General features: G+C 55.7%; 1 protein-coding gene across 5 annotated transcripts; it reads left to right on the top strand.

Moving 5' to 3' along the window:
- Positions 1-89: 89 nt before the first annotated feature.
- Positions 90-26,708, top strand: ASS1 (argininosuccinate synthase 1). 5 transcript variants are annotated; one of them, XM_056504928.1, is made up of 15 exons: positions 90-186; positions 2,464-2,575; positions 3,025-3,093; positions 3,323-3,511; positions 5,982-6,038; positions 6,445-6,519; positions 9,387-9,457; positions 9,848-9,878; positions 13,811-13,901; positions 15,796-15,880; positions 16,895-16,959; positions 20,618-20,749; positions 24,194-24,350; positions 25,862-25,927; positions 26,393-26,708. In XM_056504928.1, exons 2-15 carry the CDS (start codon positions 2,468-2,470, stop codon positions 26,445-26,447), a joined length of 1,251 nt encoding a protein of 416 aa, XP_056360903.1. In that variant the 5' UTR covers positions 90-186; positions 2,464-2,467; the 3' UTR covers positions 26,448-26,708. The 5 variants fall into 5 exon arrangements, with proteins under 5 accessions (XP_056360903.1, XP_056360906.1, XP_056360905.1 ...); XM_056504931.1 differs by having other exon boundaries at positions 142-182; XM_056504930.1 differs by lacking the exon at positions 90-186 and adding an exon at positions 1,597-1,846.
- Positions 26,709-27,973: the final 1,265 nt, after the last annotated feature.

The raw sequence follows: 27,973 nt of genomic DNA, 5'->3' as shown, positions 1-27,973 counted from the left end.
TTCTCCCCCTGTGGTGCCGGGCAGGAGCAGGAGCAGCGCAGGGCCTCTCCCGGGGACGGTGCCCAAGGGGGGACTGTCCTGCGGCGGCTCCGCCTGCCCACGCCCGCTTATAAAGGAGGAGGAGGAGGGGGAGGATGCTCCAGGCACCGGACCAGAGCACCGAGGGCAGCCGGACACCGGGAGTGCGTGAGTGTGGGCATGGCACGGGGGGAGAGGGGAAAGGGGGACCTTGGGGGATGTCCCCTCATCCTGTCTGTCCCGTTCTCATCCAGCCACGGGTGTCCCCCACCCCTGGGTCTGGAGCAGGGCAGTGGGGTGCCAGCCCCTTCCCAGCGCTGTGCAGACTCCAGTCAAGCCTTTCCTAGCTCGCTTTGGGATGGGCAGGCGGTTTCCAAGTGAGTCCCATTTCCCTGAGGGGACAGGAACTGAGATCTCAGCCGGTGCTCCGCTCTGCTCTGGGGATTTTTGGGGGGCAGGATGGGACCTCCATGAGGTGGAGGAGTGATGCTGAAGAAAACCCCAGCACCAGTGAGGACATGCCTCTGCTGTTGGAAAGGCTGTTCCTGTCCCCCCTGCCTGCTCCATCCCAGCCCACAGGCAGCAGCCCGACTGTTCTTCCAGCCCGGCTGGCAAAGACAGCTCCTCTCCTTACCAAAGTTTCAGGCTTTTTATTCTCCTCCCTCTTCGTATTTATTTCTTAGGTTTAAAACCGAAGGCGCGGTTTCCCTTTGGCAGCCCCAGTCTCTCCAGTAAAATCCCTGCCCCAGCTCACACGGAAATTGCTACGGAATAATAATAAGGGCTGAGAAAGTCCCGCCGCGTTCCCCTTCACGGAGCTTTGTTTGCTCTGATTTATTGCCACCGAACGTTGAAACTTCGGGGCTCTCCCTTCCTGGGCAGGCGGGTTTGGCACGGGCCGTGTTTCCAGAGCTGGGAGCGGCCGCACCCCCTTGCTGGGATGCAGGATGCGAACCAGGACAAGCTGCCCCCAGGCCCCTCGGGCATTGCGACACTGGGACGTGTCTGAGCAGGCAAAAGTTGGAGGCATTTCCCTATCGCCCTGCTGGGCCACTTGCAGGGCGAGTACGCCTGGTCTCGGAGGTGCTTACTCAGGCTGGCAGCCACTACAGCGATGCTGGTGGCCACAAGGGGATGGGTTTGGGACTAAAGGAGGGAGGTTGTCTCCAAGGGAGCCGCAGGCGCAGCGTCAGGGCTGGGCTGGGCCGTTTTGGGAACTGCGACTGCCTTCCTGTAAATGTCCCGGTGAGGAAGGGACGGCGGGACCTCGCTGGGCAGGGACCCAGCTTGGCACAGCCCCACGAGCAGGGAAATGCTGCTTGCACAAGCCTGGGCACCGGGTGCTGCCTGCGTGGCAGGCGCGGGGAGCCGCAGGGAAGGGCATGGGGCTGCCAGACCCCTTTGTTCCTCAGCAAGAAGCTGGCAGAAGTGGGGCAGAGCCTGGCCCTGGCTGGCTCCAAGCCTTCCCTCGTAGGGTGCTGGCTCTGCTGGGATGCTGGGGCACACCCCGGTGTAACCACATCCCTGGGAGAGGTGCTGGGTGGGCAGCCCGGAGCAGCCCGGCCCGCAGGAGCAGGGCTGTGCTGACTTGGCAGCAGCAGTGTGAAACTGCTCAGCACAGGCTTGGCCGGCTCTGCCATCCGCCTCCCCCGGCCAAGGGTCAGCTGGCATCGCCTCCTCGTGGGGCCCTGGGATTCACAGCCTGGCCCAGGGACAGCAGGGACAGTCCGGAGCCCGTCCCTGCCCAGCCCTCCCCCGAGATCCAGGCTGCTGCGTCCTGCACCACCTCCTGCTGCTGGCTGAAGTCCTCGATATCCTTGGCTGGAGGGTGAGGGCGCTGAATCCCCACGTAGGTTGTGTGCTGGCAGAAAACACGTGCAGCACAATTAGAACAAATGCCCCGCAAGCGTTAATTAGACTTGGGGCTGGGCTGGGCTCTAGGGGATGCTGCCAAGCCCCCCCAGCCCTGCAACCATTGCTGTCTTGATGGGTGCTGGGGGCTGAGCCTGTGGCAGCTCTGCAGACAGCAGGACGTGCTGGGTCGTGCCAGAGCAGGGCACTGAGCTCTGTCTCTAGCACAGCCGGGCGCCTGCGCCTGAGCCCGGCTCCCCAGCAGGGCAGGACGTGCAGAGCGTGGGGCAGGCTGTGCTGGGGCTGCCAGCACGGAGAACAGGTAAGAGCAAAACTGCCTTTTCTCCAGAACTGCCTCCTCTGTTGTCCAGTTATCTCTGGTGTGCAGGTTGGTGCGCAGGCAGGGTGTCCTCTCCCTGGCTGAGAGCCACAGCCTGGCCATGGTCACAGTGCTGTGGCTTCTCCTCTTGCCCCCAGCCCTGGCCTGGCTCCCTGCAGCCCGGGAGGGCTCTTGCTGATCCTTCCTGTGGCTGATGGCTGCAGAAAGGGCAGGGGCTGGTGGCATCATGACCCCCTTTTCCTCTGCTTTGGCAGCACCATGGCTCAGTCCAAGGGCACGGTGGTCCTTGCCTACAGCGGGGGGCTCGACACCTCCTGCATCCTGGTGTGGCTGAGGGAGCAGGGCTACGACGTTGTCGCCTACCTGGTGAGCTCTGTGCTGAGCCCTGTCCCAGGAACCCTGTCCCCAGGGGCTGGGGGGGAGGGGGTGCTGGGCCAATGGTCTGGGGGGGTTTGGGTGAGCAATGGGGGTCCTGGTGTGTGTGTGTGTGGCTGTGGTGGTGACCCTGCTGGCACTGGTTAAGCATGGCCCAGCTCACTGCTGCTCTGCTGAGCTGCCAGCCCTGTGTGGCACAGCCTGTCCCTGCCAGCTAATGACCCTCTGCTAATGAAGGCAGGGAACCAGGGCAGAGCCAAGGGGCATGGCAGAGGGGGCATGGCCCTGAGAACCCCCCTCCTGCCCTTCCTGGGTGTCCTCAAGCCCAGTTGCCACAGGCTCTGTCATGCCTTGCACGATGCCCAGTGCCACACTGGGCTTGCACTGGGTTTTGTGGTCCGGTTTCACACAGAGTCTTTTATATTTTTACCGCTTTCCAGGCCAACATCGGGCAGAAGGAAGATTTTGAGGCAGCACGAAAGAAAGCTCTGGCACTGGGGGCCAAGAAGGTAACAGTGTCCCTCCCTTGCTCCTCACCATGGGGATGAGCCCTGGGGTCTCACACACCCCAGAGAGGGGGCTGTGCCAATGAGAAATCCCTTCTCCAGAAGTTTTGCCCCAAAGCCTTTTATCAGCCCTCAGTAAAAGGGAGGCAAAAAGACTTTTCACTGCGCTGTCCCTAAAACTCCAGAGCGGATTTCCCCACGCACAGCCCCCTCAGGAACCCTCTGCTGGCAGGTTTACATCGAGGACGTGAGCAGGGAGTTCGTGGAGAGGTTCATCTGGCCGGCAGTGCAGGCCAACGCTCTCTACGAGGATCGGTACCTGCTGGGCACGGCCCTGGCCCGGCCCTGCATCGCCCTCAAGCTGGTGGAGATCGCCCAGCGCGAGGGCGCCCAGCACGTCGCCCACGGCGCCACCGGCAAGGTCAGGGGTAGAGCTGGGGAGGATGGGGGTCAGGACAAGCTCTCTATATTCTGGTCTTGAATTTGCTGTTGTTGCATTGGGTGTGGGTGAGAAGGGCTGAGCTGGGAGCTGCCAGATGCTGCTGTGAGCAGCCCAGAGGAGTGAGATAACAAAGGGGGTAAAGCAAGAGTGAGGGGTGCAGGGACAAGAGCAAGGGAGAGGGAGGGTGTCTGAGGGTGTAAGAGCAAGAGAACGTGGTGTCCTTTTGCAAAGTCTTAAATCTCCTTCTATCTTGAATATTCTACTCTTTCACTAACCAGTCTAGTACAAGATACAAATTCTCTAACATTTACGTACAACCTGTAGAAACCACTACATTACTATGTTTTACTAATTTCGTATCTCTAAACCTTCTATTGGACCCTTCCTGTCATGCCAGGAGAGGGTCTCTGCTGGCTCTTTGGTATGTTTGCAGCAACTGGCATTATCTTAACAAAGGGACAAGACCTTCAGGCATCCACATTGCTGCTCTCCAGCCACTCAGTCAAACAATGCTTTCATTTCAATCTCACCTACACTTTCTATATTCTTAGCATCTTTTGCTAGGCAATCATATCTATAGGGCATTCCTATTTCTTCCTCCCCTACAAGGGGGGACATGGGCAGGGATGGCTCCAGGTGCTTGGATGGGGGAGCTGGTCAGTCTGCAGGCCAAGCTGGGTGCCAGGAGGGGTGGCACAGGGTGATTTGTGGGGACTGTGCAAAACTCAAAAGTGTTTCAACACTTCCTTCTCACTTCTGGGATTTCTGTGCCCAATTTCGGTTCTGTCTCGCTGTTGGGAAGGCTGGGGTTACAGCTGAACACTCTGTTCCTGGCAGCAATTTCAAAATTCTGAAGCTTCCCAGCTGGGAGCCGGCTGGGATTGAGCCAGCACAGCCCAGCATGGTTAGGGGTGTCCTGGAATAGGTGCAACTGTCCCAGGCTCTGTCCCTGTACTGAGCCCTCACCTGTCCCCATCCCCGGCTCTCCTGGTCCCTGTCCCCATTCCTGTCCCTCTCCTGGCTGTCTCTGTCCCCATCCCTGGTTCTCCCTGTCCCCATTCCTGTCCCTATCCCGGTTGCTCTGGTCCCGGTGCCGTCCCCGCTGTCCCCGCTGGCCGCAGGGAGGACACGTTGCCGCTAGAGGCAGCCAGAGACCGTGCAAAAGGGATGCTCGGGGCCAGCCCCTCCCTGCAGAGGGGGAATCCCCCTCGGGGAGCGCGCTGGGACCGGCGAGGCGCGACCGTGGGTGACCCCCGGCACCTCCAGCCGCTGCTCCAGCCGGGGCGGGGACACCTGGGGCAGGTGAGGGCTCGGTGGGTGACCCCCGGACCTGCGGGTGCCTCCTCCTCCTCTTCCCACAGCCCGTGCCTTGGGGTCAGGCGAGGTGACTCCTTGGGGGTTTGCAATGGGTTTGGGGGTCCCCACGGTGGGGACTCTGCTAGAAGGGGGATGATAAATGCAGCAGGAGACTGCCGAGGGACTTGCCAGCACCCAGGGGATGGCACTGAGGGACATCAAGGGGGCTACATGACCGAAATAACTCTGTCCTGCTGCAGTCGGGTCTCTGCACCCCTTTCTGATCATCCCATCCATCCCCAGCGGGCTTTTCATGAAAGCTGCGGCTCAGAGGTGCCCTGGAGTAGCACACCCCGATGTGATGGTGTCCCCTGTGCCACCGGGTGCCACCGGGTGCCACCCTGGGTGCCTGTGCTCCCCAAGCCATTACGCACAGGCAGGGACCGGCTGCGGGTAACCCGACCCGGCTGCGGAGTTTTAATGGGACCATCTGGGTGTCCCCGCTGCCGGAGCAGATGGGCAGTTTCGGGCCTGGAGGGAAATGAGTGCTCTGCTGGATGTACTTGCCTGTGTGTAATAGTCCCTGGGGAATTCCCAGGGTGTAAATGTACCCTCCAGGCCGATGGGAGGGAGGTGGGGGTCCTAACGCCCCTTGGTGAGGGTGGAAAATAGGTTTCAGTGAGTGCTATTCCCTTGGAAGTGCTCGTCATTCCCATCCTTCCCACTGTTTCTTGCCCCTTCCCAGCTACCTGGACTCATTAGTGGGGCCTAATCAGCAAGGGCCAATTAAGGTAAAAGGAGGTTCTGAGCTATTTAATTATGAGCTGCTGCATCCCTCTGCTCACTGTGGTCTTACCCCCACCTTGCTCTCTTCCTTCTTTGTCCTTTATTGTGTTTGGGAGAAAAAATACCCAAATCTGTTTTGAGCATGCAGCTATCAGGAACTACAGAAAAGTGGCTTGGAGTCTAAATCAGCAGTGGAGAGGGAGCAGGAATGATCCCATGGGACAGAGGATCCTTGCTCTCTGTGCCCAAGGTTTGCAGTATCACAGGGAGCTGTGACTGGAACCAAGCAGCTCCTCAGGGGCTGCATGTGTGTGTTGTCACACCCTGGGGTGGGGTGACCCCTCAGCACCTCCCATTCGTGTTTCAGGGCAATGACCAGGTTCGGTTCGAGCTCAGCTGCTATGCCCTGTGTCCCAAGATCAAGGTAAGGCACCCAAAACCCTCCCCTGCCTCCCCCTGCCAGGCTCCTGGCCCTCTGCAGCTGGTGGGAATTCTGTTTTAACTGCCCTGCCTCACTTTAACAAGCCACCAGCTGCACGCAGCGACGTTTTGGCATTTCAGGGGGCTGTAATGATCCTTAATTGACCTGTTTTTTACCCCAAACACCACGAGGCCACAGAGGAGACAGTACCAAGGCAGCTGCTGGATAATCGATGCTGCCTGTTTCCCTTTTGCATCCAGTGCCTGGTTAGGCTCGGGGTTTGGTTTACTCCCACCTTGTGCTGGGAGATTAAATTTCAGCTGGGGGCCCGACACCCTGTGGGTCCTGGCTCTCTTGGCTCCCAGGGGCTACGAGAGGGCAGGGGTTTCTCATCTCCTGCTCCTGCCAGGTTGTTGCACCATGGAGACTGCCCGAGTTTTACCAGCGCTTCCCTGGACGCCGTGAGCTGATGGATTATGCCAAGGTAGGAGCTGCTGTGGGGTAGCCACAAGATGCCCAGGGCAGCAAAAGTTGCTCAGAGTGGCTGTGAAAGCTCAGGGTAGCCATGGGATTCTTGGAGTGAGCGTGGGATGCTCAGGGTCACCACAGGATGCTCACCACGGCTTGGTGGGTGACAGCAGCACACCCTGCACAACATCCCTGCAGCACCACTTAGGAGCTTCCTGGTCAGTGTTTCCCCCCACCCCCTTTCTCTATTTTTCTTTTTCTCCTTCCTTTCTAAAAGCCCCATAATTACCTGGCTATTAATTGTAACCCGCTTTCCAAGGAAACAGGTCCCAGCTCCCTGACTTGTGTAACAGACAAAGAAAATACATTCACCTTTGTTGTCCCTTCCTTTTTGAAGTACAAGTTACAATAAAACATGTTAGAAGTTTTGCATCAGGTTTTTATGTGCCCACCAGGGTACCTTTCTTCCTTAGCGACTTCATGGAAATGCTTGACAACTCGGCTCAATCAATCAAAAGGGAAAAGTCAGCTCTGTGCATAAACCAGAAAATTGCTGCAGTTTTTAAATAGCTGCCATCGAAGCTGCCTGGGTAATCTCTGGGAAGGCAAGATGTGGAGCTGGAGGGATGTGGCATGGGGTGAGGAGCCCTCTGAGCCCATCAGGGTCTCCGGGAGCGAGCGGCGTGTTGAGGATTGTGTTTGCCATCTGCCGTGGTATTATGAAGGGGAGAGTTTACGAGAGCTTTCCATATGTTGCCAAACAAATTGTCAAATAGGGGAGTTATTAAGAGCACCGTGGTTTTTATTATATGGAAAATGGAACATGTGTTTTGGGTTTGGGGGTTTTGTTTGGTTGTAGGGATTGTTTTGTTTGTTTGGAAGGGGGGAAAAGGGAAATGGAATTGATTGGGGCCCCATTCCCAGAGTGAAATGTTGTGGGGTGAGGGTTTAAGTACTTCTCAGTCTTTGGTTATCTGTACAAAAAAAAAAAAAAAAAAAAGATGGTTTCCCTTCTGTTTCATCCTTAGGAGAGGGAGAGGCATGGCCAGCTCCTTTGAGCACATAAGTGTGCTCACCTTGCTGCTGGGGGAATTAGAAAATGATGATGTTTGGGGCTCCATTGGTGCCAGGGAAAGTGAGGATCTGTTTCACTGTGGCACAGCTCTGTCCATGAATTTGCTGCCCAGGGGCTGAAATCTGGCAGCAAATCTGTGCCAGTGGCTGCTTCCTCCTCACGCTCCTTAATGAGGATGGCCAAGCTCTCCTGGCTGCTGCTCCAGGATTAGCCTTGCCACAGGCAGAGCCAGCTGGGACAGAAGCTGGGGACAAAATCCCTCTTTGGCCCTGGCACCTTTGGCTCCAGCAAAGGCTGCCTAGGCTCTAGATATTGGGTCTGGAGGATCCTCTTTGAAATGGGGTGGGGATGAGTTGGGGAGCACTGGCTTCCCCAGCTGCCAGGAGGAGGCAGAGGCAGAGAGGGCTGGCTGAGGGCACAGGTCAGCTCAAGATCTCTGAGTATTCAGGTCTGAAAGATGGATTTGTGCACCTCAGCTGAGATGGGTGTGCCAATGGTGGGGCTCTTCTCACAAATGCAAGATAGGACAAGAGGAAATGGCCTTAAGTTGTGCCAGGGTGTCCAGACTGGATAATGGGGGGTCCCAGCAGGCCCTGTGCTGGATTTATGGTGAGGAGCCAGCAAATCACAACCCATGAGCCTGGGGCCATGTCCCCCCAGGAGCAGGGCTGAGTCAGTCCCTCTGTAGCATTAGATCTCAGAACCTGGCTCCCATCTCAGGTGATGGTTTGAGGGCTGTGATACAACAGCCACAAGCATTTCCTTGCCTTGTTCCTGACAAACAAGAAATGTCCACTCAGCCCCTGCTCCTCTGTCCTCAGCTGAGCCCTTGACTGATGTTCCTGCTGTGGTGACACTGAAATGTCAGAGTTGCCCAGCAGTGCATGGGCTGTACAGACACACCCAGGCTCAGTTGGTGTCCTGGCAGGGTGGCTGAGGTCCCCACTGGCTCCAGCAGTTTCCAGCCTGCTGCCATCACCTCTCCTGCTAATTCCCCAGTATATTCACCTCATCTTCACAGGCAATTTCCCCCATTGAAATGTCAGTGGATAAATGAGCACGCTGGTGACCTTGTTAGGGAGCTGGGCTCGGTGCTGCACGTTGTGCTGGGGAGGCAGCTGGTGTGGGGCCACACGTCCCTGGGCATGGCATGCAAGAGGTGCCCAAGCTCAGAGGGACACTGCCACCTGCTTGGGGTGTGTCTGCTTCACCATGTTTACATGAGGCTGTGAGGATGTGATCTGTCCACCCATGACAGAGCATTAGTGCTCTTGAGGTTGTAGAGCATCCTGTGGATTTGGGGACTCGGATCCCTGCGTCACCTCCCCTTGCTGAGAAGCCTGGCTGGGGGAATTATTGAATTGTGGGACATCTTGAGTTGGACCCCACAGGGTCATCGAGTTCAGCTCCTGGCCCTGCAAAGAGGACCCCAAAAACCCCACCACACACCTGAGAGCATTGCACCATCCTGGCCCTGGGCTGAGGAAAAGCAGAGAACATCTCTGCTGGTGTCCCCATCTCTGGGGCTCAGGGGGTGCTCTGGGGCCCCTTCTCAGCCTGTGGCAGGGCTGGGACAGCCATTCTCCCCCAGCCACAGTGTCCCTGATGTCCCTGTAGAAGTGGCCCTCGTGGTGGGAGCTGGTGCTGCTCAGGGTCAGGGCCATGGGAATCCACCTTGCTCTGTGCTGCCCTGCTGGTGGCCATGGGTTGTGCCTTTGAGTTTTTAGGGCTGATCCTGCTGGGAGCCAGCATCAATGAGGGTGGGCTTTCCCTGCAGACTGTCTTACCCTCGCTCCCTTTCCTGGCAGAAACATGGGATCCCAGTGCCTGTGACACCTCAGATGCCCTGGAGCATGGATGAGAACCTAATGCACATCAGGTGAGGAGCTGGGCAGGTGGGGAGCTCCTGTGAGGTGAGGACCTGTGATCTGGAGCCCCGGTCCCCTCCAACCTATATGTCCAGAGCAGCCTTTTGGACATCTATTGTCCCAGACTGCCCCACCACATGCTGACCGTGGGTGACACCAAATCCTCCATCCTCCCTTTCTATCTAGTTGTCCACATTCCAAGGGGCAGCATTCATCTCCTGCACTCTCCTAAGTCTGGCTTTCCTTTCAGGGCTGCTGTTAAAATGCTCTGGACATCCATAAATTGTCCTTTCGTCCATCCTCATGGGGTGGGTGGGAGCAGAGGTCTCATCCCGGCGGGTTTTGGGGTTGCAAGTTGCAGATGCTGCAGTGACTTCTCTCTCCATCCCTGCCTGCCGCAGCTACGAAGCCGGGATCCTGGAGAACCCCAAGGTAATCGATCACGGCAGCCACGGGGCTGGGGGCGTCTCGTGTCTTTGCAGCCTAATTGGAAATTTCACGGCGGGGCCGCCCGTGTGTGCGGGGAGGCTCCGCCGCCGCCCCGGCGCCTTAATTGAGCAGGGGAAGGGACGGTTCCAGGGTGACACCGCAGGGGACAATGTCGCGGGGCAGCAATAAAGGAGCAATTAGACATTGGCGGTGCTGGTGGGACAGTCAGAGCTGCTGGCGGGTGGCAGAGGTTCGGGGTGTTCCCTGCAGCTCGCCCAGTCCTTCTTGCTTTCCCAGCCCGCCATCCCTGGGGGTGTGGGGTAAAACCTCGCGTTGGATGGGCGGTGTTGGAGACCCTGTGGGCACCCATGGGACCACCAACCCTGGCTACCAGCAGGGGCTGGCGGCCGGGCGCTGCCGGTGACGGCGCCACATCTCCGGCCGCTCGGAGCCGTGCTCCCGTTCCTGCGGGCCCTGCCCGCGCTGTTGGTGCTCCAGCGGGTCACCGCTATTCAAACTATCCATCAGCGCTAATTAGACAGCCCGGGAGAGGAGGGGAAGGCAGGCGGAGAGCAGCGGGCCCGCCGCAGCTCCGTGCCCGCAGCGCTCCCGCAGCGGCGCTGACGCGTGCCTGCGGCGGCCGGGAGGAAGGGGAAGGTGGGGAGGGTCCCGCCGCTCCTTTGGTGCCCTCCGGAGGGGGGGCTGTGGGTCAGAGCAGGGTTCCCGTGGGGTCTGCTTCCCCGGGGAGTGGTTGGATGGGTGTCCATTTCTTCAGGTAGCCCGGAACTGACCCGCGCCCGTCCTGACCCCGCCTGCCGCACGCAGCTCCTCTCCTCTCTTCCCTCACCCCAGGCTCTGCCAAGCCCGTTCCCTTCCCAAACCCAGCCTGGAAATGGGGCTGCCCGGTGCCCTGACCCCGTTCCCGAGCATCCTCAGCTCGGCACCTCACGCTGTGACAGTCCCGGAGCGCGGTGTCACCGCTGTCGCTGCTGTCCCCTCCCGGCCGGGAAGCGCTGCTGGGCACAAGGTGGCCGTGGCAGGATCGGGGTGCCAGGCACGGCGGGCTCCCCTCCCCAAACCCCCGGGACCTGCCAAACGCAGGGATTTGAAAGCAGATGGTTGAGCTATTTTCTGCCTCTGTGAGGCCCGATTGAAGGGCAATGAGGCAGCTAATGTGGAGAAAGATAGAAATTTACTTGCTTTAACTTCATATGGCACTCTGAAAGAGTTCATTCAGTCCCGGGCACAACAATATCAGCCGGATGAATAAACCATTTGCGGCATCGATAGCTCTGCATCATGGTTTACTTCATGGACCATTTGCTTCCAATTTCTTCTCTTCTTGCCCCGTTTTTCTTGCTTCTTTCTTCCCCCCTCCCTCTCTCACTTCCCCCCTCCCTCTCTCACTTTCCACACACTCTTCCTTTTTTTTTTTCCATTTTTTCTCCCCCCCTTTTTTTTTTTCTTCTCTTCCCTTTAAAGATGACATTGCAGGACTAGCCCCCCTGCGGGGAGGGATAAATAGAAGGCATTGATACACTGCAACAAACTATTTGTCATTTGAACTGTGCTTTTAGGAGAGAGAATAAAAAGAGGACAGACTCACACCGTAATGATGGAATGCAAGCCAAATGTCACTTTTATTTCTATTTAGTTATTTTATTTAATAGGGGTTTTCATAGTTGGCTCGGAAAATTGGAAACTACCTGACTTTGACTTCCAATGTTTAGTAAAGAGTTTTTAATACTTTCCGGTATTTTTTCTCCCACCACCTTCCACCTTTTCCTTTTGAACTCAAAGTTTTTCATCATCTCTCACAGGTTCATCTAGTTAATAAGTGTGATCAGGGCTAGGAAAGGCCAGACGATGTAAAATTGAAATCCACAGCCCGTGTAATCTGTGCGTGGGGGCACGAGGGAGATGTGCCTGCCTCTCCCTTAAAACGAGGGAAAGGGGCAAAAATGACATAAAATGGGAATTGAGGAGGGGGTTGCTGCAGTGAGTGCTTGGGAAGCTATGTCTGTATTCCCAGGATTTGGCTGTGCTCGGTGTTGGGATATGCACCCCGAGGTTTGGGTGAGGCAAGGGGTCCTCCCCAGTGTGGAGGGTGGGATGGGGGTGCTTGCAGCTATGTGGGGTTCCCTCAGGTGCTGGCAGTGATCCAGAAGTGTAAACACATTTGGACAAAAATCAGTGGAAGTTTTCACTAAAATTCTTATTGCCCGTCTTGGAAAATTTTAGATGAAAACTTCTTCTGTAGAGAAATTAATTTTCCCTTTAATTTTTTTTTTTTTTTTTTTTTTTTTTTTTTTTTTTTTAATATAAGAGCAATCACTTTTGGTTGGGTTATTATGGGGCTTTTTTTCCCCCCTAACTTGCTTTATACCTTATAATTTTTTTCCTTGCTGGAAAGCAAGAGAAGGGAGTAAAAGGGTCATTTAAAGGTCCCTTCCATCCTTAACTATTCTATAATTTGATTGAGTGAGCAGAAGAACTGTGCTTTAAAAGGAAAGAGAGGAACAGGGAGAGCGTGTGCCAGGCATTGGGTGGGTGGGTGCAGGCAGGGACCCTCTGCCCGGAGATTCCCAGAGCTCCAGCTGGGTTTAGTGGGGAAATACCAGTTCGGCACTTTTAAAAGTCTGCTCGACTCTCCACGGTGCTGCACATGCCCCTGAGCCTCCATTCCTTCCCCTCCACCTCCTGGAGCTGCGGCTGGGTGGGGAGTCCCTCTGGAGGCAGGAGTTTACAAACACAGCTCCGAAAGTGTTTTGGGGTCAGCCTGTGCAGTCGCATCATGGGTGAGTGCTGAGGGGCCATGTGAAATTGCAAAGCATTTGCTCTCCGGGACGGAAAGCTTTTTTATATTACATTTCCCGCCTCCCCTCTTCCCCCTCCCCGCTTCTTCTGGCACGCACTTCAATTGCAGCAATTCACCATCGGCACCCGAGCCTCTGCTGGCCTGGCTCTGATGGAGATAAGATGCCTCTTCCCTATAAATCTCAGAGAAAAAAAAATATATATACATAAAGGTTGATGTGCTCTGAAATGGGTTTTTGCTTTGCTGCTCTATTTTCCCTCGTGTGTATTAACCCCGGGGACACCATGAAAGAGCCGGTGTGCCGGGAGCACCTGCTGGGGTCAGGTTTCCTCATTAGTTTTTTCGGTCAGTGCCGAATGAGCCGGGCGGCGGTGCGGGATGTGCGGGCACCCGCCCGCCCCGCCGCTGCTGCCAGCGTCCTGCTTTTCCCTGCCTGACTTGCTTCTCCGCAGCCATCCCGCCTCCAGCTGTGGGGGCGTTGGAGGAAAAGATGAGATCAAGTTGAGGGGAAAAATTGGCTGATTCTGCCAACCCCTTTGTTCCCGGGGCCCCCGGTAAGCGTTGGTGCTGTGCTGGTCCTGCGTTTGGGATGGGGGATGCATTCCTGGCAGAGGATGTGCTTTGGGATGGAGGATTGCATCCCTGGCAGGGGATGTGCTTTGGAATGGGGGATGCATCCCTGGCAGAGGATGTGTTTTGGGATGGAGGATTGCATCCCTGGCAGGGGATGTGCTTTGGGATGGAGGATGCATCTCTGGCAAGGGGATGTGTTTTTGGATGAGGGATGCACCCCTGGCAAGGGGATGTGTTTTGGGATGGAGGATGCATCTCTGGCAGGGGATGTGTTTTGGGATGGAGGATTGCATCCCTGGCAAGGGGATGTGTTTTTGGGTGAGGGATGCATCTCTGGCAAGGGGATGTGTTTTTGGGTGAGGGATGCATCTCTGGCAGGGGATATGTTTTTGGATGAGGGATGCACCCCTGGCAAGGGGATGTGTTTTTGGGAGAGGGATGCATCTCTGGCAGGGGATGTGCTTTGGGATGGAGGATGCACTCTGGGGTTGTGTGTTTGCCATGGCAGTCACTGACTGTCCCTCTTCTCTCCCTCTCCCTGCAGAACCAGGCTCCTCCCGGGCTCTACACCAAGACATGTGATCCGGCCAAATCTCCCGACACCCCAGACGTGCTGGAGATCGAGTTTGAGCGGGGTAAGAGCCTCCTTGCTGCCAGACTCTTGTCCCTGGACCCCCAAGACAAGCCCCAGTTCCTAGCCAGGACTGGGGTTCTCTGGGAGCATCCCCAGGGTGGGGGCAGATGGGTGAGCCCTGACTCGTGACATTGGGGCTGAGGATGGTGCTTGCAGCACCCCAGGGCTCTCTGAGGTGTACAGGGGGTCTGGTTAGATCTCAGGGGCTTTTTGGGACACCCATGAGAGTGGAAAGGGGTGTGAGCCCCCTCACCTGCCATCAAGGTGCAGTGGGCACAGGACCCCTCTCCTGCAGGTGGCTCTGGGGACATGCAGGTGATGCTGGCCAATGTAATTGGGGAGACACTCAGCAGGATTTGGCTAATGATGCTACCATGAAGGAGACAGGGCACTCAGCAGAACTTGGCTGGGGATGTTACCAAGGAGGAGACAGAGCACTCAGCAGGATTTGGCTAGTGATGCTCTCATGAAGGAGACAGGGATGCTCCCGTACATCCCTGGTGACACACAGCAAGGCCCAGCCCCAGAGCCAGCACTGGGGAGGGGACACTGAGCAGCATCTCCACCCCTGCCAGGCACAGCCGTCCCCGTGCCACCCTCCATCCTGGCAGCAGTGGCCAGCCCAGCACAGGCTGGGGGGAAACCCTGCTGGGAGGGGACACCCCCTCCCCACCGCCAGCCTCCCTGCTCCATTATAACCATCCCCCTGCAAGGAGCAGCTCCCCTCCCGGCAGCCCATTCAGCCCCTAGTTAATTTATTTGAAGTTTTAATCTAATTATTAACTATTTCAAAGGCTAAGCAGCTTTCAGCAACAACAGCCCCGACAACGTCGGCTCTTGGCCGAGCGGAGCCCGGCCGATATCCCGGTGGAGGATGAGGAGAGAAAGAGCCGGGGCGAGGGGAGGGCGCGGGGTGGGGGGGCCACGCCGAGAAGCAGCTTAAGGTTCATTATTGCCGCGAGTTTACATTTAATAGCAATTTACAACTGAGTTTATAAACCCCTGGAAAATAGGGGGTTTAAGAGGGGGGCAGTGGGGGGGAGCTGACAGCCCCCATCACTAGACAGGGCTCTCGCGGGCGCCTATATAATAAAGACTAGAAAGGGAGGCATTGAGGCTGATTGGCAACTGATAGTGCGTTAAATGGTAATGAGGAGGGCAGATGGAGGGGGGATTAGCCTCCAACTCCGCACCGCTTTTCTTTGTGGGCCCCGCAGCCCCCTTGTCAGCTTCCTAATACATTTATTGCTCATTTCACACCGCTAAAGAAAAATGCCTCTTTCTATTCAGCATCCCCCCCCACCCCTCTCTGCTTTGCTCCTGCCCGGTGCCCTTAATTTTTTTTTTTTTTTTTTTTTTTTTTAAGGAGGGAAAAGAAAGAGAAGGTGCAATAATTAATTCATGGCGGGGAGCCCCCCGCCGCGGGGTGCGTGTGCGTGCGTGTGCAAGCAGGCGAGCCCGGTGTGGGGGTTCCCCCCAGACACCCCCGTGCTGGAGAGGGGAGGAGGGGGGGCACACATTTGTCACTCTGTCCCCCCTCCCCGGCAAGGGCTGGTGGGACAGAAGGTGCTGCGCTGTAAGACAATTGCGGAGCGTGAAATTCAATTAGTTAAGGGCCTGGTTGCAATTTCACAGGCCCTAAAAAAAAAGAGAGGGAGGAGAGAGAGGAAAAGGGGGGGTGACGTTTTTATGGCCTTTTTTATTTATTTATTTCGCTCCTCTCCCGAGGTGGGTCCCCCTCCCCTCGCCTCCCCCTCGCACCAGCTTGGATATGCCTTTTTAAGAAGTTATTTAGAGTTCATATCTGTCACATCTATTTAACGCCCACGGGATGATGTTCCGGGGGGATCCTGACACTGGCTGATCCTGCCCATCCTCTCTCCCCGCCTCTGCAGGTGTCCCAGTGAAGGTCACCAACATTGGGGATGGAGCCACTCGTTCCTCAGCCCTGGAGCTCTTTGTGTACCTGAACGACATCGCGTGAGTGCCACCCTGTCCGGCTGGCACAGGGACAGGGGCAGCGTCCCCGGGGCACCCAGCGTGGGGTGGAAGCAGGATGCTCACAGCAGACACGTCCTGATGAGCCCAGGGATGGTGGCCAGCGATGGGATGGCCCCAGCTGGGTCCTAGTTGTACCATAAATGCCAGCAAGCACCAAGGCCAGGAGCACGAGGGAATAAATACTCCAGGGTTCTGCTCACTGTGCATGAGGAGGATTAAAAAGTCCTCTGAACGTTCTCTGGGCTGCCCATGTGCCCCAGCTGCCCTGCCCACTGCAGGGCACCCTTTACTCCTTGTCCCAGCTCAGTTGTGTCATTGTCCCCCTGCTTTGACATCTTGCCTCACTCTGTCTCCCCAAGAGGGCTCAGAGTCCTTTTTGTGTGGAGAGTTGACTTTTTTGGGACCAGCTGGCCGGGTTCATTGCTCTTTTCTATTCCTGTCTCCACAGCATCAGCCCCTTTGGGGTTTTCTTTCCTGTACCACCCCATGCTCCATTTCTGCTGCTGCTGGCACAGAACTATTCTCAGTTTTCCCAAAAATACTGCAGCACCCATGAGGGCACCCACTCCTCCCAAGTGCCACCCAGTCCCTGGCCATCCTCCTCTGTGCCTCTGCCTTTATCCTGCTGGTGGTGAATGGGAATGAACTTTTCCACTTAGTTCACTTTTTAAATGGTTAATAAGTAGCTTTAAACCTACTTTGGGAATACAGCTGTGGCATGTCTTGTCTCCTTGCCCAGTTTATTTTCCAGTGGCCCAAGCATCACGGCTTCCTGCAGCACTGGTGGCCTCAGTGACAAGTGAGAGACTGGTGGAGAGAAAAATCCATTTCTTTGTCACCTGCCTTATCTGGGGTCCCTGCTCATGGTCAGCAGTGCTGCTCAGGGGCTGGCCCGCTGTCCTTTGGGGGTTTTCCCCATTGTCCACCCCTCTGACCCACCTTTCACAGCCACCTGTGGGGCTGGGACTGCTGCAACCTCCCTTTCCCCCGCAGGGGCAAGCATGGGGTCGGGCGCATTGACATCGTGGAGAACCGCTTCGTGGGCATGAAGTCCAGAGGTGAGCCTGCCCTGCCCTGGAAAGAACAAAAAATGGGAAAACCATGCTGGGGTATGCTGGGTGCTCAGTAATCCTGGGGTGCTTTGGTTCAGGTCACACCTTTCCCTCCCCATCAGTTTTTGGCAGAGATTTCCCTGTGACAGGGACTCCTTGTCGCTGTCTAATGGCAGCAGCTGCCCACCCACTGCCACTGCTGGCACCAGCCTGGGGCTCCCAGTGCCTCCAGGTGAGCCCTGTCCCCAGGGAAACACACCAGGATTGTGTGGGGATGTGCTCCTGGATGGTGCCAGACTCCAATACTTGTACAAACTGCTGGAAGCTGATGCAAGTTACTGTTATGTTTATTTTTCTTATCTCCACATTTTTGAATCCATGTCTCCCAATATTGATCTTCCATTGGGATCAATTTCATTGGAAATCTCTGGAGGCAGCAAGCTGCCCTGTGCAAAACTAAGTAAGGAGTTGGCTCAGCATCATTTCCCAACTCCTTGCTCAAACTCTTTTGTTTTAAATCTCATTAATAGTTAATTAGATGCTTCCCTTCTTTAAACTTTCCCTCTGCACAGGACAACGGCAAATATTTTGATAAGACTAAGCCTGCAGTGTTCCTCCCCACCACAGGGCAAGGAAACAAAACCCCAAATCATTTGATCTGTTTGAATAATCAAATTAAAACCAAAAGAAGGAAGAAAAAACCCCAACCCTGACCCGCACACTCCAGCCTGTGCATTTGCATGCAGGATGCTGAGTAATTTGTCAAAATCTATTTTATTTTTTTAAGAGGCACTGACACGCTCTAGTGACCCTTCCAGCATTTAATAATTTCTCTAAACCCCATTTAACTGTCATGTCTGTCTCCTGTGTGACATCGCTGAGCAATCACTGCTGTGTTTGTGTGTGGGGGGTCTGGGGACAGCGCTGGGGGATCAGACCTTGGGGTGGGGATGGGACCTTGGGCTGGCTCCCCCCTCGCTTTGAGCAGGATCCTGCCCCTGCTTGGCTTCTTGGGATGAAGAGAAACCTCCCAGAAATCTGCTTTGTGAGGTGTGGGAGGGATGGAGAGCTGGGATGGGAGCAGGCAAGAACAGGAGGGTGCTGCGGGTACCTTATCTCTCCCAGGGTTTTGGGGTGCAGAGCAGCTCAGGGTGACCCCACCACTGCCTGGAGCATTTTGGGCCTCCAAAATTGATTTAGGATTAATGGTGCAGGAGATTGGAGCTGGGCTTGGAGGAGACAATCCTTTAAACCCCAGCAGTGTGTGGCTGGCTGCCCTGCAGGGGAAACTGAGGCACGGGCAGCAGCATGGCCAGAGCCTTCCCTGGGGTGGAGGTGACAGCGAAGGTGCCTCCTCTTCCTCATCCCCCAGTCCCGGGAAGTCAGAGAAGAGGAAAAATTCATTTGCATTGATTTTTACTAAGCTCCTAATTGGGCTTCGTTAAGGCTTTAATGGGCGAGGGGCGCTCGCAGCAGCCTTTTCAGCCCTATTAACTCGGGTTTTTATTTGTTTTAGCGGGAGGAGGGTGGCTGATGACAGGGTGGGTGCTCGGGGGGCACGGCCGGGCCGGGGGCTGCAGCGGGGCACGGCTCTGCCCTCCCTCCCTCCCACATCCTCATTATCAAATTATCTTTTTAACTCCGAAGGGGGGCTAATTAAGTGAAGTAAATGAAATCAGTGGGGAGGAAGAGGGAAGGAGGGGGACGGCCGCTGCCAAAAGCCGAGCGCTGCTGTCGGCTGGGGCTTTTCCTCCCCTTGGCTCTTTCCTTTTTCCCTTTCCTCCTCTGGATGCGCTGAGCTGATGGAGGAGTGAAGAGGAAAAACCCTTCCCTGCAAGGAGCACATAGCAAGCCAAGCTCAGCCTCAGCCCTGGAGCAGGGGTAGAAATTTGGGAGCGTTTTCCCATTGCCCTCGGGAAGGCATCGCATCCCTTCCTGTCCCGCGGATGACGTCGGGACTGACAGCCCGCACTCAGCACACAGAATTGCTCGGATGGAGGTGAAGTGACAGCCGAGGTTACAAATTAGAAAATTTTAAGTAGCGGCAGCTGTCTCCTCGGCTGCCTCCCTCCACGTCCCCCCTGCTCCGGACCCCCCTTCTTCAGCAGCAATTATGGGGTGATTGAAGCATCGTTGGGCTGCAGTGCTGACACCTCTGTCTTTTTCCTGTAAACATGGGGAGATGAAAATAGACACTTGGAGATGCTGCGGGTGTCACTTTGAAGGTGTCTCTTGTCTCCTCGGCAGTGGCGAGGCTGGAGAGTGGCTGTCAGCTGCCCTCCCCTCTGCCCCAGCTGACACACCCTGGTCCTGCCTCCCAGCACCACAGAGGGGCAGGAGCTGGGGGTCAAGGCATGCACCCAAATCTTCAGCCCAAACTGGCTTTAACATCTCCTAAGGGGAAGGAGAGGCAATATTAATTGTGTTAGTGGTGAGCTCAGCTCCACAGGCAGGGGCTGGAGGGGACAAAGAGCAGCTCCCTGTGTCACTGCTGTGCCCATGGGGACAGCTGGGGTTTGGTGTTAACCTGGCTGTCTGCTCCCACAGTCCTGAGGGAATGGATGTTGGGTGAACACCATGGCTGGGGTGGCTGGAGAGGAAGGGCTGGCTCTCTCTTCTTCAGATCTGTGCCTGTAGGATGCTGAAGTCATGGGCACTGCTTGGGATGAGGTCTGATGGAAGAGGCTTGGGCTGCTGCACTCGTGGCTCCTGTTCTACCTGTGGGACTGTGGCCACACTGCTGAGCCTGTGCCACTCTCCAGGGCACTGAGAGCAGAGCCTGGTGAAGTTCTGAGCCCTGTGGGCTCCCCTCAGCCTCTCTTGGGGCTGGGGCTTGTAGGGGACACATGTCCTTCAGTGGTCACAGTTTCCTACAGGGCTCCTTTGTGGCCTTTGCCATTCCCATGACTGCACCATAGCAGACACCCAGCATTGGGAAGGGACCATCCCCATAGGCAGGGGACAGGGACATGCTGGTGGAACAGGTTACAGCCTTTCCCATCACATATTCACTGCCAGACCAGCTCAGTATTTCCAACATGGATGGGAGAACTGCATGGCCATACTCATATTTAAACACCAAACAGCCACATCACGCACAAAACAAACCCTGAATGACTGGAACAAAGGAGCAGCTTGCCGGAACAATTAAGCATCCTCCATCCCCAGGCCTTGTGCAACGGGGGGGCAGCAGGAAGGGCCTGCCAGCCCCAGAGGAGGTTGCCCTCCCAGCCCCCAGGTAGCCTGATTGCTTCCCAGCGGATGCACGGGCCTTTCTGGCAGCGAGGGGAGAGGAGGGTACCGCAGCCCCGCGCTCCCCACGCCTGTGCCCCGCTCGTTCTGCTAATTACAGGTTTTCAGCCGCAGACCGTTGGGCACGGATGGGTGGGGGGATCGGTTCCCAAACCCTGTCATTTAGCCTCGTCAGAGTGCCTCTTCAAAGAGGGGAATCTAGAAATTTTCTCCACAAGGTGCGGAGTGGACTGTCTCGGCCCCAGCATGAATATAATGACAGATGCATTTTACAGCGAGCTGAGACTGAATGCGCTCGACCACGGCTCCTTCTGTCAGCCAAGTCATTATTTTTTGTCATTTGCTGACAGTTTTGGTCTCATTCGTTTCTCTCTCTTTTTCTGCTTTTCCCCCTGCCTGGAAAAATGGCTAGGTATCTATGAGACCCCAGCGGGAACGATCCTACACCACGCGCATTTAGATATCGAGGCCTTCACCATGGACCGGGAAGTGCGGAAAATCAAGCAGGGGCTCTCCCTGAAATTCTCAGAGCTGGTGTACAACGGTAGGTACAGCCCTGTCCTGCCACAGCAGCATCCTCCCAGCCTTCCACATCCTCCCTCCTTGCTGCTGGAGGCTGCAGGTCCCACTGGCTGTAAAATCGAGGTGTGGATTTTGGGCTGACAGAACCCCACACTGAGCCTGCTTTCCTGCCGAGGGAGCTCCTGCCTACTTTGGGAGGCAATGCCATATTCCATGAGGCTTTACTCATGGCATCTCTCCCAGCCCAGTGCCACCACCTCATCCCAACCAGCACATTCAGCTGTAATTCACCATCCTTTTGCCCCTCTTGTGTCACCTAGTCCAGCTCTCACCTTCATCCCCTTCCGCCCTTGCCTCATGCACACGGGAATATGGGGCACCCAAATTTTAAAGTTCATACCCTGCCATGGCTTTTGAAGCTGGAGAGCTGTCCCTGTGCCCTGGCAGTGTGGCACAGGGGACTCCTGGGGGATGGAAGGTCCTGGCAGTGCTATGTGGTGCACAGCCCACACAGGGGCACTGCGGGTTGGGGCTCCCGGTCTGGGACAGGACAGCACTGCCTGGAGAGGGCTGGGAGCTGTAAGGAATGAGGGGATACTCACCCCAGCAGAGAAGGACAGCAGTAAGCCCAGTGTCCTTCCCCCTGTGGAGCAGCCACAGCACCAGACCCAGCGTTGAGTTTGAGGGGTCACAGCTCAGCATCCCCCCTGTGCCACAGGGAGCAGCTCCCTGGCCTGGCATCCTGGCAGGAGAACCAGCACTGCCCTGGGGTGGATCCACCCCAACACAGTCTCTGGTGCTAAGCTGAAGGAAGTAGGATTAGCCCAAAATGCCCTAAGTGGGCTCAAAACCCCATTGCCCACACCTGGGTGCTCGTCCCACAGATGTCATCCCTGGAGGCCCCATACCAGGGAGATTCCTGCCCCATGGCCAAACTTTATTATTTACAGGCCCTGATTTCTCAGGCTCCCAGCTCCTCCTCCCATCCCTTTTCAGGTGTGTCTAACCACAAGGGCTGGGATAATTCCTGTGGGGTCTTCCAAGTCTGGTAGGACTGGCTCAAGTTTTCTCCCCTGCAGTCTCTGGTGCCAGTGCTTGTCACCTTCCCCTCCAAGGACATTCCCTCTTACATCTTCCTCAGCAACTGGCATTTAATGCCTGAGCCCCTTTGCAGTTTAAATAATATTTTAGGGCCCTGACAGGGGCTGCAGAACCCTTTTTCACCTTCCTCTTGGGTCACAGGCCCTGCCCTCATTCATTCTCTGGTGCCACTCTTGCCTCTGGCCATTTTTATTAGACTTTGACCAGGGCTGCCTTTCTTTTGACTATTTTTTTTTTTTTAGTTCAGGCTTAAACCTGTTTGTTTGTTTGTTTGTTTATTCCTAACCACTCGCTTGTTGTGCAGCCACCAGGTTAAAAAGCCACTCGGGGAATCACGATTTAAATTCTCCCTCCCCACTTCTGCCAGGCAGAGACTGCAATTTCCCTGGCTCCACATGTTGAATCCCCAGGGATTTCCAGCTTGGTCCTAGACTTCCCTGCCAGCCAATCCTAAATCCAAGGAGCAACCCCGACAGGGTGCAGCGAGCACCCGTGGGTCCCCGTGCTGTGCCAGAGGCCAGGCTTTCAAGCTCACCTGCCTTTAACACCTCATTATTGCAGCCAGTCCAGTTTTAAGGAGAATTAGTGTTTATCTTCCCCCTGTTCCTATTGATCCCATTGTGGAGGGTGGCTTTGAAGGCAGCTCCCTCCTTCCCAGGTGCGGAAATGCCATTGTCCCCCTGCCTGCGCCGTGATTAGGGCAGGATGGTGGGGAGGTCATTAAGGGGGATCGCTTCCAGTGTCTGCAGTGGGGGGTCGGGAGGGGGAGATGCTTCCTCCCACCTGGAGCTGTCAGAGTCAGGATTTAAGCAGCTGGTTATTATTTTAATGTGGCCGGGGTTTATTTTTACAGGGATTTTTTTACATCAATCCTGCTATTTGAGGAGTTGTACTTGGAGGGTGGGTATCAAAAAAAGGAGTGTATTTGCCTGGAGTTGGGGTTCCTACTGGTATGGCAGTGCTGATTTTAGGGAAGGGGTCCCCAAAACCCCCTGGCCATGCTGAGGGGGGTCAGTTCAGGGAGGTGGGTTTGGTGTGAGGGGCTGCAGAGCCTTGGAGCAGGGCTACACACAAACCTGGGGACAAGGCTGCAGGATAGGCCCTGCTCAGGGGCTGGTGAGGCCAAACAACAAAAGAAATTGTTTGTTTCTTTAATGGCTTCGGCCCCAGAGCCCAGCTGGGAAGGGAAAGGTGAGAGGGCACCTGTGTGAGATGAGAGAGATAAAACAGGGGATGACCGAGGGCGGTGAATGGGCTCTTTCTTTCCCCACCTCTATCTCCTTCTACATCTCCCAGGCTTTATTCCAGGTCTCCCAGGACTCCCTGGCTAATACCATAGTTAGGGACAGGAGGGGCATGGGGGTGGCAGGCAGGGCCATGGCCCCTCCATGCACCTGCAATGCCAACAGCTGCTCCCCCTGGATGTGTTCTGGGGGCCTGTGGTGTGGCTGCACATCACCCCAACACCCAGCCTGGGCTCCAGCTCAGGGCATTTGGGCTGCCAGGGGCTGCTGTCCCCACTGGGGCCAGGGCAGCAGTAGGCTGGAGTTTTAGATGGAGATTTCCATGGTGCCAGCACTGGTTCCTTGTGTCCCATCAGCTCCTCAGGGACAAGCTGAGCCTTGCTGACTTTGGGGGGCTGGGAAGGTGGAGAGCCCACTTGGGGCTGCTGAGATACCTGTGCCCCCAAAGCACAGCCTGATGCAGCCCCAGTCAGCCCAGCTGTGTGATCTGGGGGAGCTCTGCATCCCTCTGGGATGGGGAATGGCAACTCCTGGGGTGACTGTCCCACTGGGACCCCCATTGCTGAGGGGATTTCCCCTCCCAGAGCTGCTGGGGGTGAAGTATTCCTGTGGGGCTGCACCCCTCTAGCACAGTTCACAGGCTGTGGCCTAGGGGAGAATGGCTCATCCCCTTCTTGGGGATTGGAAGCTGATCCTCCCCCATTTCTGTGTCTGTCTGTCTGTCTCCACCTGGCCCTCCCAAGATGCTGGGTTTTGAGTGACAATTTCATACCTACTTAACAAATCTTTTTGTTTGCACGATCACCCCTGCCCAGCAGAGCTGGAACAAGGATGGCCCATGGTCTATTTCTAGTTTGTTCCATCCTCATCTCCCAGTGGGGTCCTGAGTGCCACCAAGGGGAAGGGAAACACTTGTGAGATGCTGAGCCATGAGGGGTGGAGATCTCATCATCAGCATGGTCCCAGCGTCTCCCTTCCCCTCCCAGTCCTGCAGTTGCATCCCTTCCCCTGGAAATTACCCAGGGTCTGCCTTATAAGACTCAGTCTGGGGACCACCCTAGGATGCCCAGGCCCCTCTGGCCTTCCCCAAGCCCCTTGCTGATCCCATCTCCTGTCCTCAGGCTTCTGGCACAGCCCCGAGTGTGAGTTTGTGCGGGAGTGCATCGGGCGCTCGCAGGAGCCGGTGCTGGGCACCGTGCGCCTCTCTGTCTTCAAGGGCCAGGTCTACATCCTGGGCAGGGAGTCCCCACGGTCACTCTACAACGAGGAGCTGGTCAGGTGAGTGGGCTTGGGAGTCAGGGTGGGCAGGAGTGGTGACAGTGAGCATCCCATCCCATCCCATCCCATCCCATCCCATCCCATCCCATCCCATCCCATCCCATCCCATCCCATCCCATCCCATCCCATCCCATCCCATCCCATCCCATCCCATCCCATCCCATCCCATCCCATCCCATCCCATCCCATCCCCAGTGGCACAAGTGACACCATGGGCCCAGCTCAGCACCCGGCCGAAGCACGAGCCATGTTTTCAAGTCAATATTGGTTTTTTCCCCTCTGACTTTTCCCTTTTTCTTCGTGTTGTTTTCTCGCTTGCTCGCTCCCCCCTCAGCCCTCCCTCAACTCCTTTCAATCTCTGTAAACACTTTATAAGCCATAAATACACCCGAATGAGTTTAGATCAGTCGGAGTCAAATTATCTTCTCTCTTTCTCTTTTCTGGCTTTTTTTCCTCTCTTCCCTCCCCCTCAAAATCAACAGCTCCTAATAATCTGTCCCAACCCTTCATTATGCTTCGCACTCTCACTTGGAGAGATTAAATGAATAAAGTATTAAAAAAAAAAAAAAGAAAAAAAAAAAGAGGGAAGAAAAAAAAGGAGGATGGAGGGGGGTGGGACGGAGGAAAAAGAGAGAGGGAGAGAAAAGCAGGGGCACTTATTCTCCCTGCGTCTCCAACCATTTTCCTTTTCTTTTTGATTTCTACATCGCTGGTTTGAAAGCCTTTGAGTGACGGCGTCACAGGAACCCGAGAGAAAGCTGTGAGAGGCAGAGCTGTGTGGAAATGCCTCTGCACAGTAGGTAGAAAGTAACGTAATTATAGAGCAGGTCAGAACCACTCGAATGAGCAAAAATAAAAGCACAGAGGTTTTTCTGTAGCCCGTCAGGGGAGGTAAAATCGTTGTAAACTCTTTTTTTTTTTTTTTTTTCTCTTCTTCTTTATTTCCCTCCACTTCCTCCTTTAAGGTTTGTGGTTTCTGGGAAATGAGCTGTGTGTTTTGGGGATGTAGGAAACTGTTGGGATTCAGTGGGTGGCTGCTGCCTTGGGAAAAGGGATGTGCTCAGTGTTGCACCAAGGAATCAGCTGGCAGGTCCGAAAACCCCCACACCAGTGTGGGGATGTCCCTGCCCCCTGTTCATGTCAGGGGCAGTGTCTGCTGCCCAGGACCCCATCCCTTTCCCAGAGCCTGCTGTGGGACAGCCATACCTGCAGGATTATTCTGGATCAGGGTGAATCCCTGTGCAGTGCCAGAGCATGGAGAGGAAGGGTGATAATGATGCACATGAGGGACCAAGGAGGGAAATTTGGGCTGTGCCTGTGGCAGGGCCTGGGCATGGCTGCTGCTGAGCCATGTGCCCCTGCCCCAGGCAGGGACCCTGACCTGAGCACCCACAGCCACCAGGGGATGAGAGAGCAGCCAGATATGGGGTGCTCCCATCCTGTGCCTTCCCAAAGGGCAGCCCCAAGCCCCCGGGAATGCTGTGGCAGTGACAGTGCCCTTCTCTCCACAGCATGAACGTGCAAGGGGACTACGAGCCCGCCGACGCCACCGGCTTCATCAACATCAACTCGCTCAGGTCTGCAGCCCCAGCACCCCGGGGCTCTGCCCTTTCCTCACCCAGGCTCTGGGGGTGAACCAAGCTCCCCCTCCACACTGGGGTGCCACCAGCCACCCCCAGTACCAGCCCTGTTTAATTGCAGCCTTCCCCAGCACAGCCAGCCTCGTTATTTTACTTATTTCTCAGACCCCTCCCAACTCCAGCGCTGGAAAACACTCTACATTTACATAATGGGCTCTTAATTTTTCTGTTGCCTGTTAACTGCTTTGTTCTCCCCGATCCTCCATGTCCCCCCGACTCCTCTAAGATTAATTACATTATCTCGTGGGGGAAAAAAAAAAATAATTAAACTGTACAGGCCTTAACAAACGCCTGCTCTTCACGCCCCCTCATTCTGCTTAAATTAATTGAAAGGAAATGTGTGTTCTTACTGTTAATTTACAATTAATTTTTTTTTTTTTTTTTTTAAATCCCGGTTTCCAGGCTGAAGGAATATCATCGTCTCCAGAGCAAGGTCACCGTAAAGCAGGATGAATAGCAATCAATCGCACGCGAGCCTCCCGCTCCCCTTTCTAATTTCTCTAAGCAGTAGCACTAATTGTGGTGGCAATTTGTAATTGTAACTCGTCTCCCTGGAGCGGAGCGGCGGCGGAGGTGACGGCTTTGTTACGGGGCTGCAAGTGAAATGCAATCGCGGGTGGGGGGAAAGAAAAAAAGAGGTTTGTCCATCGGAAGAGAAGTGGGGAAAGAAATAAACCCCCAGCCACGCGCGGGGTCCGGCATTGAGAGCCGGGCTTTATTCCTGCCTCGTTTGTTCCCTCCTCCGGCCCAGCCCGGCTTTGTGAAGTTGGTGATGGATTAAGTGGCTGCGAAGGACGTGGGGGGTGGTGGTACCTGGTGGGGAAGGTGGGGAGCGATGGACGCGGGGTCGGGATGCAGGAGTGAGCCGGGTGCTTAAGGGTTAACGGGGTTTGATCCTTCCTGCTGCGTTTCGGTGAGTTTTAAAGAGCAGGCTCGGGAAAGACAAAAATGCAGGAAATAAACTGTGCTGGTGCTGGAGGAGGTGAGGAGAAAAGGAGTGCAGGGCAGTGCCTGGAGGGATATAGGTGCCTTGGAGGCAGGGATGGTTCAGCCAGGGAAACCTGGAGCTCTGCTGGGAACAGAAGGGAAGGAAAGGGGGAAAGGAAAGAGGAAAAGGAAAGGAAAAAGGATTTCCTAACGGTGCAAACACTCTGCACTGCAGAGATGGGACAGGACGTGGTTTGGGATGTCCCCAGGACAGAAGAGGAGATGCTCCCTGGAGCTGGGCTGCACCAGCCACCCTGCTTCCTGTGGTGCCCAGTGATGGCAGGGAGCTGGGCAGCCCCATCCCAGCAGCAGGAATGTGCTGCTCCCAACGTGTTTGGGGAGCAAAAAGGGGCTCATTTTAGTAGTCCCTATGGGACAGTCAGGCCAAGTAGCCATTTGGGGTCGTCCAGGAGTGCCCTGCCCACCCTGCTGCCAAGCCAGCAACTGTGACAAGCTCTGACATCACAACTGGGAAAATAACATGTTATTTTCCCAGCTTGGATGTGAATTTCCCTGCTATTACTGGCAGCTACCATCTTGGGAGGAAAAAGCAGCAGAGGGCTGTCAGGAGAGGAGAGAGAAATGGTTTTCTGGGCTGGTGGAGCCTGTCCAAACCCTGTGGGCTGTGGGGAGATGGGGATGCTTTGCAGGGCCACCCGATTCCCTGAATCCCACTGCTTTCAGCAGCAAGTCCATGCTGCAATGGGATCCTGCATGAGCCCCCAGTGGGGCTGGTGGTCAGCAGGTCGTGCTGACCTGCCACTGGTGTGGGTGCCCAGTGCTGAGCCAGCCCTTTTCATCCCACAACAGCCCAGTCTCAGGTGGGGAGAAGGGTTTGGAGCCTTCTCCTGGGGAATCATCCACAAAATGATGGGAACAGAGCTGCTTCCCTTCCACATACCAAAGATGGATGCCGTGCTGGCCCGTGGGACTAGGAGTAGCCCTGGAAGCTTTGAGAGTTCCCTCCCATGCCCACCCTTGACTATGGTAGAGCCC

The sequence above is a fragment of the Oenanthe melanoleuca genome, chromosome 17, assembly GCF_029582105.1.
Source record: "Oenanthe melanoleuca isolate GR-GAL-2019-014 chromosome 17, OMel1.0, whole genome shotgun sequence".
NCBI classification, from domain to species: domain Eukaryota; kingdom Metazoa; phylum Chordata; class Aves; order Passeriformes; family Muscicapidae; genus Oenanthe; species Oenanthe melanoleuca.
Note: the sequence above shows the minus strand (reverse complement) of the source record. Positions and strands in the feature narration are given on the sequence as shown.